The following is a 12,261-nucleotide window of genomic DNA, read 5'->3' on the forward strand; positions in this document are numbered from 1 at the left end:
ATGCCTTTGGGAATGTAATTATTTACAACTTTCCACGAATTATGAATATCTGTGCTGTCACTTAGGTTTACATTCTATTTTTCCCAATGAAATTTTCTTCAGGAATAGGTATAAAATAGATGATTTTCAGGACCTAAACACTCTTGTTAGCTTTTGCAAGAATTAAAAAATACTTAAAAAGAATTTTTGTTTTTTTTTTAAGTGAGCTAGCATTGAGATCCGAAATCATCCTTCAAAATTCCTAGCCTGCTTTCCTGGGACAAAGCAATACATTTCTTCATCACGGATAGTTTCAGTAAATGTTTGAAGTCCGTTGTAAACCTGTCGAAGGTTTAAGTCATATTGAGATTTCCAAAGTATTTGCAAAGAATTAATCTGGATGTATTGAAATTACTGACTTAGCATTCTCTTCATTTTATTCCAGATTTTGATACTAGGGATGATTTGGCAGATGGAGTATCTGGGGGTGGAATTCTTCCTAATGTAGCCTAAAACCAACCTGACAGCCACTGAGATCCGATGGTTAGGGAGTTACCCATGTCATGTGGGTTTGCTAGGGTCCCGCCAACCATGTGCTTAACTATTTATATGCTCGTATTCCATATAATTTCATTTTGAAGACTGTAACTTCTTTCGCAGTGTGTGATAATTTGGTTACGATAAAAATGGTTTAGCATACGTTAGTTTTAGTTATGCATTATTTATAAACAAAGTTCTAGTTAAGGAAAATTAAAACATTTTCAAGTTGGCAGTGAATTTCCTTGTGCCCCATTCTTGGGCTTGTCTACAATCCTCCATATTGCGGTTAAGATACAGCCTTGCTTATGCTTGAATATCTACAATAATGAAGAATTTCCTGTATTTCAAAACACTTGCCATCCTAGAATAGACTAGTTTCATCCGAGTCAACGAAGGTAAGTTCATGCTACATTCTGTTACACTAAGAGAAAATATGAACTCAAGCCAGGAACTGTGCGATCATGACCTGAGCCGAAGTCAGACACTTAATAGACTGAGTCACCCAGATGCCCCTAACTATACTTTTATAGTGTAAAAAAATCAGGCTAAGGATTGGGGTTAAACATTCCCTAAGAGGACCAATCTGCCATTAAACTAACCTAAATGTTTTCCCTAGCAGACTGTTGAAATTCAGGTTTACCTCATCAGTTATTAAATCATTGTTATGATTTTTTTTTTAAATTTTCCCACTGGCCTTGGTTGCATATGTGTGCCTGACACTTTCTGTGGTTCTAAACTAATCACTCAGAGAAGGAAGTTTGTAAAAGAAAGATGAATGTTTTGAACCACGCGTGTCATGGGCTATTTCGTATTGCCTCATTTATTCCTCATTAAAATTCTGAATTATGTCATGATATCTTAATTGTAAAATGAGTAAGATGAAGTTTAAAGAGATGAAGGGATTCTCTCAAGGATCCCCCTGGTCAGGTTATTGAAGGCACCTCAATGTTTTCACCTGTTTCTCTGTAGTTACTGTTCTAACCGTTTGTACAATGGTTGGCTGAAGTTCTTTATTCATCAACTGTAACTTTAGTTTTTACATAAGAGGGGTCCTTAATATCTCTGTGATCAAAATGTTTTTATGACAATAACTCTCCTCTCCTGACGTTTCCCTTTTACATATTCTCACTGCAGCGACCATGTCTAATGTTGCATCAGATTACAGGATGAGATACATATTAAGAACTATTGTGGATTAAATGCCATTGATGATTTAGAAACAAAGAAGAATCCTAATTTAAGCAATTTACATGTTGTTAAAACTGAATGGAAATTGTTTCAAAATGATTAAAAATGAGAGAATTGCAAAAACATGTATATTAAATAGTCCATATATCTTTATTTACATAAAAGAAAGACAGACTGGCTGTCTGTTAACCCATCTTGCATATTCTTTTCTACCCAGATAAGGATTCAAAATGGTATTTTCACTGCTGCCCTTTATGACATCCATCGCGTCCCTCTCAGTTGTCCCCATGAAATTAGCCCCAGATTGAGGGAGAATCAGGATTTCTGTCTGCCCACATCTCCAGTGTATTACTTTCACATCCTGAGAAATGCTTAGATTCTCTTGATCTGAGTCTTTTCTATATAAATTCAGAGATTTGGATTGGTCAGGTGAATTCTGCCTTTAAACTGTTTGCAGTCTTGTTGTATAATAATTATTTTTAAATCAAATCATTTCAGGTAAATAAATGTATCTGAAAAATTCACATTGTTTCCACTTCATTATCAAAGAATCAACATCAATTGCCATGAGTAGATTTAGGTCAATGAACTCTACCTTCCTAAAACTTGTCAATGCTCTTTAGGAAAGGTGAACTGCTGAATACTCTGTAACTGATAATTATTTTCAAAAAAAGTAGGAACAAACTAAAAATTACTCTTTCATGAAGTTAGAGTTTTGAATAACAATTTAAAACAGAATTGCTGTCCTACAGTAAGGACCATTTCCTAAATGTCTCTTTCTTAAAAAGAATATATATCTATATCATCTGTATCTAAATCTATATCTGTAGAGATATACTGCACATATATGTGTATATATGTATGTGTATATATAATAGTCTCCAAAACTATAAAATGCATAGATACAGATTTTGAGAATCCCTAGAGTTGATGGTTTCTATATAACTTTGCTACAAAAGCATTCTCTTGTTTTGTTTTGTTTTAAATAGACACTTGATGGCTCAGATATGACTGTCATATCAGGTCTGGAGAAATGTAGACGGTGCACTAGCTGTCCAAACCCACTGGGGACAGAGAATTCCTCATCAATGAGGAAGATAATTCCTGGAAGTACATTCTCTCTCAGTTCTTGACTAGTTTTGTACTGATTAAATAATGTCTTAAAATTGTGTATCAGATATAAAAGATTCAAATACAAGAGCCATGACGTGTGCACCATTCAAAAGTACTTGGGCAACTTATTTTATTTATTTATTTATTTCCTGAGAGAGAGAGAGAGAACAGGGGAGAGAGGCAGAGGGAGAAAAAGAGAATCTTAGCAGGCTCCACACTGAGCACAGAGCCCGATGCAAGGCTCGATCCCACAACCCTAGGGTCATGACATGAGCCCAAAGGACACTCAACTGAGCCACCCAGGAACCCCCAAAATTGGGCAATTTAATGATTTTATCCAATCTTTAATGTTTGTTATCACGAACAGTATTTGTATCTTTAAAATTGTCTTTAACACATGAAATGTAAATAGAAAAAGGAATGAAATTGCTAAATATTTTCCACAATTTTCAGCCATTAGTTGACATTCTTGTTTTCTTGTATACTTTTTCACTGTTCTTTTCTTTCTAAAATAACAGCATTCCATTGGTTTAGTATGACCCATTGGCAATGTTTGGTCACATAGCAAAAAAAGAGTGTGCTTTAAACAAATTAAGTTTAGCAATTCGGTCTGGTATATTGGCATTTCCTGAGGATTCAGTGCCAGATAAGTCAGGGAATTTGACCAAAAAATGATAAAAATAGGAAAGTGGACCTCAGTTATAAGCACACACATTTAAAATACATGCAGCAAAGCATTTTGACTTAAGCTCATTTTTAAAACTCTTCTTTGCTACATATAATGTAATTAACAATGATAAATAGTTTTTAATTTTTAAAATATTTAAATATTTAAAAATCATTACCAGTAAGATTGAGAAAAATACATCATTATTTCCATTATCCCCAATATAGAATTATTCTGCAATACTTTTATAGACTAAAAGACTTAATGAAAATGATAAGACAGCTTAATTTAATAAATTGAGAATAATTAATATTAATATTATATTCATGTCAAGCTACTTAGTAAATTTTATATCATTGTGTTCATACTGTGTCCAACAAATTTATGTTTTCTTTCCTTCAGATACCTAATTCATTTCAGTGTCACATACAGCAAACTCAAGTATATGGAGAGCCAGAGAAACACCTCAGAATTCGTTCTTCTAGGACTTTCGTATGACCAGAACGTACAAATAGTTTGCTTTGTGCTCTTCTTATTCTGTTATGTTGCCCTGTTGGCAGGAAACCTGCTGATCCTCGTCTCCATTCGATGCAGCCCTCTTTTCCACCAACCCATGTACTATTTCCTCAGCCACTTATCCTGTATGGACATCTGCTATACCTCTAGTGTTACACCCAAATTCATTGCTGACCTACGAGGGGGGACAAAAACGATCTCCTACGGTAATTGCATGTTCCAGGTCTTTGCTATGCACTTCTTTGGGAGTACCGAGGTCTTTGTCCTCACAGTCATGGCCTTTGATCGCTACGTGGCTATCTGTAAACCTCTCCACTACCTGCTTATCATGAACAGGACAAGATGCAATCTTCTAGTCTTGGCTGCTTGGGCTGGTGGGGCTCTCCATTCTCTTCCTCAATTATCGATGACCATCCAGTTGCCATTTTGTGGACCTAATGAGATTGATCACTATTTTTGTGACATCTTGCCTTTGTTGAAAGTTGCCTGTACTGATACCTACATCACTGGTGTCCTTGTGGTTGCCAATTCAGGTCTGGTCGCTTTAGTGACCTTCGTTGTCTTATTTGTTTCTTATGTCATTATATTGTTTAGTCTAAGACATCGTTCCGCCGAGGGAAGACACAAAGCCCTCTCCACCTGTGGGTCTCATATCACTGTGGTCATCTTATTTTTTGGGCCTTCAATCTTTGCCTACCTTCGACCTCCGACTACGTTCCCCCAGGACAAAATATTCGCTCTGTTTTACACCATCATCGCTCCTATGTTCAATCCCTTAATCTACACCCTGAGAAATACAGAGATGAAAAGCGCGATGAGAAAAGTTTGGTGTCAAACATTATTTTCGAAAGAAGCACAAAATTAATCCGAGGAAACATACAGCTAAGCATCTTTATAAATGAAAAGGGCTTGATGTAACTAGAAAAGCTAAGAAATATTTCTGGGTGGAGCCTGGGTGGCTGATTCGGTTAATCATCTGACTCTTGGTTTTGGCTCAGGTCATGACCCACAGTTCATGAGTTTGAGCCCCGCATCAGGCTCAGCATTGACAGCGTGGAGCCTGTTTGGGATTCTTGCCCCTCCCCCCCGCCCTGCTCTCTCTCTCTCTCTCTCTCAAATAAAATTTTATATATTGTTTTTTATTTTTAATGCTTTATTTATTTATTTATTTATGGAGAGAGAGAGAGAGAGACAGAGAGAGAGACAGAGAGAGAGACAGAGAGAGAATGCACAAGTAGTGGGGAGGGACAGAGAGAGAAACTGAAATAGAATCCGAAGCAGTCTCTGAGCTGTCAGCACAAAGCCCAGTGCGGGTCTTGAGCTCACAAGGTGTGGAATCATGACCTGAGTCAAAATAAGATGCTTAACCAACGGAACCACTCACGTGCTCCAAAATAATTTTTTTTTAAATGCTGAGATGGGGCACGTGGGTGGCTTAATCGGTTGAGCATCCGACTTTGGCTCAGCTCATGATCTCACAGTTGGTGGGTTACAGCCTGTGTCAGGCTCTGTGCTGACAGCTCGAAACCTGGAAACTGCTTTGGATTCTGTGCCTCCTTCTCTCTCTGCCCCTCCCCTGCTCGCACTCTCTCTCTGTCTCTCAGCAATGAATAAACATTTAAAAAAATTAAAAATTTAAATAAAATTTAAAAATGCTGAGAAATATTCATAGACTTTATATAACATCATTATCATGAATAGAATGCATAAGAAAAAGAATTAGAAAGAAATTTAATGGAATAGCTAAATGAATATGAATTCCCACTTACCGGAATTAATTAAAAACTTAATCTTATGGAGTATTAAGGAGGTGTGGATAGAATCACCTGCAGAAAAAAACTGTCTGAGCCAAAGCAAATAAGGCAATGCTATTAAGTCAGTGAATTATAGAGGCAAAAAAATTTTAATGATAATTATAGTAAATAAACTGAGCTTATACACCAGTCCTCAAAATGATACATGTTCTACACTAGTGAAGTTGAAATCTACAATTAAAATAATGACTTTAACTCATCATGAATGTCTTTATGATAGAACATTCACTTATTTCTCCTCTAGTGGCACCCAGAAATCATCTGTGTTACAAAGTAATCAATAGTAGAACCTGTTTTAAAGTGGTCCCTGGTGATCAGTTCTTCTGATTTATATTAAAAATAACAAAAATATCTAGTTAAGACAGAACAAGAATCAATAACTTAAGATAGTCCAAACATAACTATTTCTTATTCCACCTACTGACTAGAATATAAAACATTTGCCATAAAACTTAAGGGACTGAATAATAAAATGTAAGTGCTGACTAACCCCTACCTGCCTAAATTGATAAGTGGAAAGTTATTTGATCCAGAACCAAAGACCTTTTCTGTTATGAAGAGAAAAAAAAAAAAGCCTAGAAAAAGACAAATTAAGATACAGTCTAACACCTAAAACAAACCAAAGTACATTTTGCAAGCACATTTTTGGCTGCATATGGATGTTTATAGCTGTTTTATTCATAACTGCCAAACCTTGGAAATAAGCAAGATGCCCTTCCATAGGTGACTAGATAAATAAATTGTCATCCATGTGGAGAATTATTATTATTATTATACTGAATATTATAATTATATACTGAATAATATAATTATATATTATAAAGTGAATGAAGACAATCTGGAAAGACTACATAGTTACATGATTTGAACTGCAGGAATCCTGGAAAAGACAAAGCAATGGAGACATCAAGAACATCAGTGTTTGCCAAGGGTTAGCAGGGGGATCACAAAGCATTGTTAGGTATGTTACTACAGTTGTGGATACATAAAATGTACTACACCAAGGGTGAAGGCTAATGGAAACTACAAATTTAGGGAGATAACGATGTGTCAATGCAGATTCCTCTGATTGTAACTAAAGTATCACTCTGGTGGTAGGGCTTGTCTGTGTGTGGGGACAGGGGGTATATGGAACTCTTTGTACTTTCTGCTCAATTTTGCTGTGAAGTTAAAACAACTTTAAAAGATAAAGTTGGGGTGCCTGGGTGGTTCAGTCGGTTAAGCCTCTGACTTCAGCTCAAGGTCATGATCTCGCGGTTCGTGGGTTCGAGCCCCACATCAGGCTCTGGGCTGACGGCTCAGAGCCTGGAGCCTGTTTCAGATTCTGTATCTCCCTCTCTCTCTGCCCCTCCCCTGCTCACACTCTGTCTCTCTCTCTTTCTCAAAAATAAATAAATATCTTAAAAAAATGTAAAAAAAAAAAAAAGATAAAGTTTATTGGGGTAGCTAGGTGGCCCAGTGGTTAAACATCTAACTCTTGATTTCAGCTCAGGTCATGATCTCATGGTTCCTGGGTCTGAGACCCACTTCCTGCTTTGCACTGACAGCATGTGGAGCCTGCTTGAAATTCTCTTTCTCCTCTCTCTCTGCCCCTCCCCCTGCCCACATGTATGCTCTCTCTCTCTCTCAAAAGAAACTTAAAGCAATTTTAAAAATATAAAGTTTACTAATTAAAATATACACTATGGAACAACAGATACATCAAATCATATTGTAACTGGAATGAACAGACATCTGAAAAAGATTTTCTACAGAAACCAGAAAAAAAAATTATGAAAGACCTTTTTTGCGTGCTTAATAGGATTTAAATAAAGGTCACTTAAGAAACACAGCAAATATCATTGTAGAGAAGACGCCAGATAACAGAATTTTATTAAAAAGAAGATGGCTATAAAATGGAAAGTGTTTTAGAATATGTAAATAAAATGCAAGAGTTACAATGAGTCTGTAGACAGTGTATAAAGAGGCATAAAGAACAGAAAACACAATGAGGAAGGTAAAATTAACCAGAACTGTCACAGCAGAGAGGAAGTGGAAAGATGGTTTCAGGATTTATTCATAAAGAAATAAAACTATTGCCAGATTAAAACTCTTCTTCTAGGCATGTTCTAGAATGTTTAATTACTTAGTTGGACCAAATACAATTGTCACTAAAAATGAAATAATGGTTCAGATAATTAAACAACAGATTCATTTTAATGGCCTCTTTTAAACGGTGGTTATTTATTTTCATGATCATGCTTTCTTAATAACATGACTTTCTCTTTTAAAACATGATTAGTGGTCAAAATTATTATTTGCAATCAATATTGATCTAGTGCTAATGACGTTTTCTGATACAAATCTAGACACACATTCCATGTTAATGAGGCTTTAGCTTTCTATAATACTAACAACTTTCATAGGAATCACTTTGGACTTCTCACAGTGAACGTTATGTTTAATAAGTTGAGAGCATTTTCTTTTTTTTAAAAAACAGAGATATAAATGATGTATAGCATTATATTAGTTTCAGATGTACAACAAAATGATATGATTTATTGCAAAATAATCACCACAATAAGTCTAGCTAACATCCATCCCCACAGATGTTTGCACATTATTTTCTTGTGATGATAGCTTTTAGATTCTACACTTTCTCATTTTTATTACACAAAATCCTGCCGGAGGATTTGAAATTGTAGATTTTTTAATTATTCCATATCAGAAGTTAAGATACATCTCGAGATTTCAATAGTAAATTCCAAGCATATTTTGCTATCATTTGAGGCTTAAACTATTTACAAAAATTATATCTACTTCTATGTTTATTGATGTGAATATATTGACAAAAATTGCATGTTATAAAAAGAAAGAAAACATAAATGGAAAAAAAAGAGAAAGACCTATTTTTGACATATAAACTCAAAGGTATTAAAGACTATCCTGTGAAACGTAGCTAAAGCCTTTTGCAGCAAATTCTTCTTGAGTTGTTAACAGCATTCAAATTCATGCTTGAGCTTTAGAATATCTCAATTTTTTAAAAGTCACACGCAGAAAATATGCTATTTTATATTCATGAATGAGCTTTGTACAGAGCATCAGCATAAACTGTCAAGGATTTCAGGGCATCAATATGCGACTTAAAAGAAGTACTTATATGATACATTTGTATAGAATTTTAAATAAAATATCTTAAACATTGTAATGGCATATTCTCATGAATAAGTTTTTACATGGATTTAATTTTTTAAATTTTTTAATTAAAAAAATTTTAATGTTTACTTTTATTTCTGAGAGAGACCGAGTGCGAGCAGGGGAGGGGCAGAGAGAGAGGGAGACACAGAATCGGAAGCAGGCGTCAGGTAGATTTTATTTTTTAACCGATTTAAGTTGGCAGAAACATTACGCAAAAAGTACAGTGATTTCCCATATAGAAGTTCAGCCCCCTCACAATTTCTATCTCCTAACATTTCATATTAGTGGGGTACATTTGTTACCACTGACAAACCAATATTGATGCTGTTTTCCTAAAGTCTGTAGCTTACTTTAGGATTTGCTCTTGGTGTGGTCGGGTTTTGTGGATTTTGACCTATGCATTATATCATATATCCACCACCGTCCAAAACAGTTTCCTTTCCTGAAAAATGCCCTGTGCTCCACCGACTTATACTTTTTTCTCTCATCCTGAATCTCTATCACCCACTGATTTTCTTTTTTCTTTTTTTTTTTTAACAATTTCCACAGTTTTTCTTTTTTCCAGAAAGGGAATTCATAATTCATTTCTGTGATATCAATATTTCTGTTTCAAAGCCTAAATATCCTCCTTGGGATTATCTCATGTATTGTTTTAATAATTAATATTTTAAAATTCACTATTGTCTCTTGCTTGCACTCTCCCCTTCTGCCACATAAATATGTCAATCGTCCTTAATTTCGGTCATCTATGCTACAGTCCTAATAACTAATATTATAAACAAATTACTATAATTAGTATGATTCAAGGGGAACCTAAGACCCTCAAAGTTAGGTGGAATCAATATGAAAACATGTAGATTTTACCAAGAGGATACAATTATGATAATAAACCCAACCATCAAAGCCTTCCCAGTATCAGAGAACTACCTCAGAAACATTGATTTTCTCACCAACTCCTGTTACTGTTCTAGAAGGATGTCGGTAAACACATCATAAGATTTCAGAATATAACCCAAAGGACTGGAAGGGAGATTATTAGATTGCATACTATCCTTTACAACTTGAAGCTCCTGTTATTACTTGAAACTGATACTTTCTGTCAAGTCAAGAAGAACTAAATTGAAGGTTAACAGTCAGATACGATGAGACGGAAATGCCTGATGAAGGACACTGGATGAGGGAAAGCCTGCCAGTCTGTGGTTGTGAGTCTATAGGGTGGTACAGAAGAGCAGAAGACACCAGGAGTCGACATGAAGAGGGGCAGGGAAAGCACTAGATCAAAACCACAAATTTTGGGGCGCCTGGGTGGCTCAGTTGGTTAAGCGTCCGACTTCAGCTCAGGTCACGATCTCACGGTCCGTGAGTTCGAGCCCCGCGTCGGGCTCTGGGCTGATGGCTCAGAGCCTGGAGCCTGCTTCCGATTCTGTGTCTCCCTCTCTCTCTGCCCCTCCCCCGTTCATGCTCTGTCTCTCTCTGTCTCAAAAATAAAAATAAACGTTAAAAAAAAAAAAGTAGAAAAAAAAACCCACAAATTTTTAGACGAGACAGGTGGAGACAGAACGGTGAAGGATATCTAAGTTGTAGACCTTACATACCTGTTTGTACCTTATGCTATCTATTCCTCTACGTAAAACCGACTTAACACCAACCGGTCTGCGTTCAGATTGCTTATTTTCCTGAAAGGAGTGGTGTTCATGCCCCCAGGACGGGATTATATTAGCTCAACCATGAGAAGATTATATTCTTGGGGCATCCGGGTGGCTCAGTCGGTTAAGCGTCCGACTTCGGCTCAGGTCATGATTTCACGGTTCATGGGTTTGAGCCCTGTGTGGGGCTCTGTGCTGACACCTCGGAGCCTGGAGTCTGCTTCACATTCTGTGTCTCCCTCTCTCTCTCTCTCTGCCCCTCTCATGCTTGTGCTCACTCTCTCTCAAAAATAAATAAATAAACATGAAAAAATATTATATTCTTTATAGGCTTCTAGGTATGCCCAAACTATGAAGAAATACTTGAAGCTTCCATTCATGTTTAGCCATCTGAGATCGACTTCTTGTGCCATAATTTCCCATGGTACTTTTCACTGCTGCATTCTTCAGCATATAAATCAGAGGGTTGAGCAAACATTTCCCATTTGTATAAAACACAGCTATCATCTTTTTTTTTTTTTAAGTTTATTTTTGAGAGAGTGACAGAGCACGAGTGGGGGAGGGGCAGAGACAGAGAGTGAGACCCAGAATCTGAAACAGGGTCCAGGCTCCTAGTTGTCGGCACAGAGCCGGTGGCAGCGGGATGCTGCTGGTCGCAGCCCTACGGTGGGGCCTGACCATGGGGCCGGACCCTGGGGCTTGAACTCATGAGCCGCAAGATCATGACCTGAGCTGAAGTCGGACCCTTAACTGACTGAGCCACCCAGGCGCTCCAATCACAGCTGTCATCTTATCCATGGGGAAGGTGGTTGCAGGGCGTGTGTATATAAATATGCAAGGACCGAAGAACAAGATGACCACAATGATGTGGGAGACACAGATGGAGAGGGCTTTTCTCCTCCCTTCAGCACTGTGGTTTCTCAGAGAATACAAGATATTAACATAGGAGCACATCAGCATGACAAAACTCAGGGTACAAATGGCCCCGCTATTGGACCCCAAGAGTAGGTTGATTACGTAAGTGTCTGTACAGGCGAGTCTCAACAATGGCTGCAAGTCACAAAAATAGTGATCGATCACATTGGGACCACAGAAAGGTAAACTCAAGGCCAGAAAAACCTAAGCTAAAGAATGTACACAGGACCCCACCCAGGCCATAGCCACCAGCACAGCACAGACCCGTCGACTCATGATGGTTGTGTAGTGCAGGGGCTTACAGATGGCCACATAGCGGTCAGTGGCCATGAGGATAAGAATGAAGATCTCCAGGCAGCCAAAGAAATGGAATGAGAAGACCTGTATCACGCACTCACTGAAAGAGATAGTGGTCTTTTTTTAAAGGGCATCCACAATCATTCCAGGGGCTACGGAAGTACAGAAGCAGGTGTCAGATAAGGATCGGTGGGCTAGGAAGTAGCACACTGGACTCCTGAGTTCCCCGGGGGGCCTTGACAGTGGTAATGATCAGAACGTTACCCAGCAACATGCCCGAATAGAGAAGCAAGAAAATGACAAACGCTGTTTTCCTCCTAACAGGATCCCCTGTCAACTGGAGCAGAAAAATTTAACATTATTCAGCTGCATGATCATGAGTGAGAAGGGGAAGTGTGAAAAGATTTGT

The 12,261-nt window shown here is 37.4% G+C and overlaps 1 protein-coding gene and 1 pseudogene across 1 annotated transcript; one reads left to right on the top strand and one right to left on the bottom strand.

Moving 5' to 3' along the window:
• Positions 1–3,932: 3,932 nt before the first annotated feature.
• LOC115525837 (olfactory receptor 4P4-like) lies at positions 3,933–4,868 on the top strand. Its single transcript, XM_030333227.1, has one exon. It carries the CDS (start codon positions 3,933–3,935, stop codon positions 4,866–4,868), a length of 936 nt encoding a protein of 311 aa, XP_030189087.1.
• A 6,154-nt stretch (positions 4,869–11,022) lies between these two features.
• Positions 11,023–12,201, bottom strand: LOC115526372 (annotated as a pseudogene).
• Between the last annotated feature and the right edge of the window lie 60 nt (positions 12,202–12,261).

This window comes from Lynx canadensis, chromosome D1 (assembly GCF_007474595.2).
Source record: "Lynx canadensis isolate LIC74 chromosome D1, mLynCan4.pri.v2, whole genome shotgun sequence".
Lineage (NCBI taxonomy): Eukaryota > Metazoa > Chordata > Mammalia > Carnivora > Felidae > Lynx > Lynx canadensis.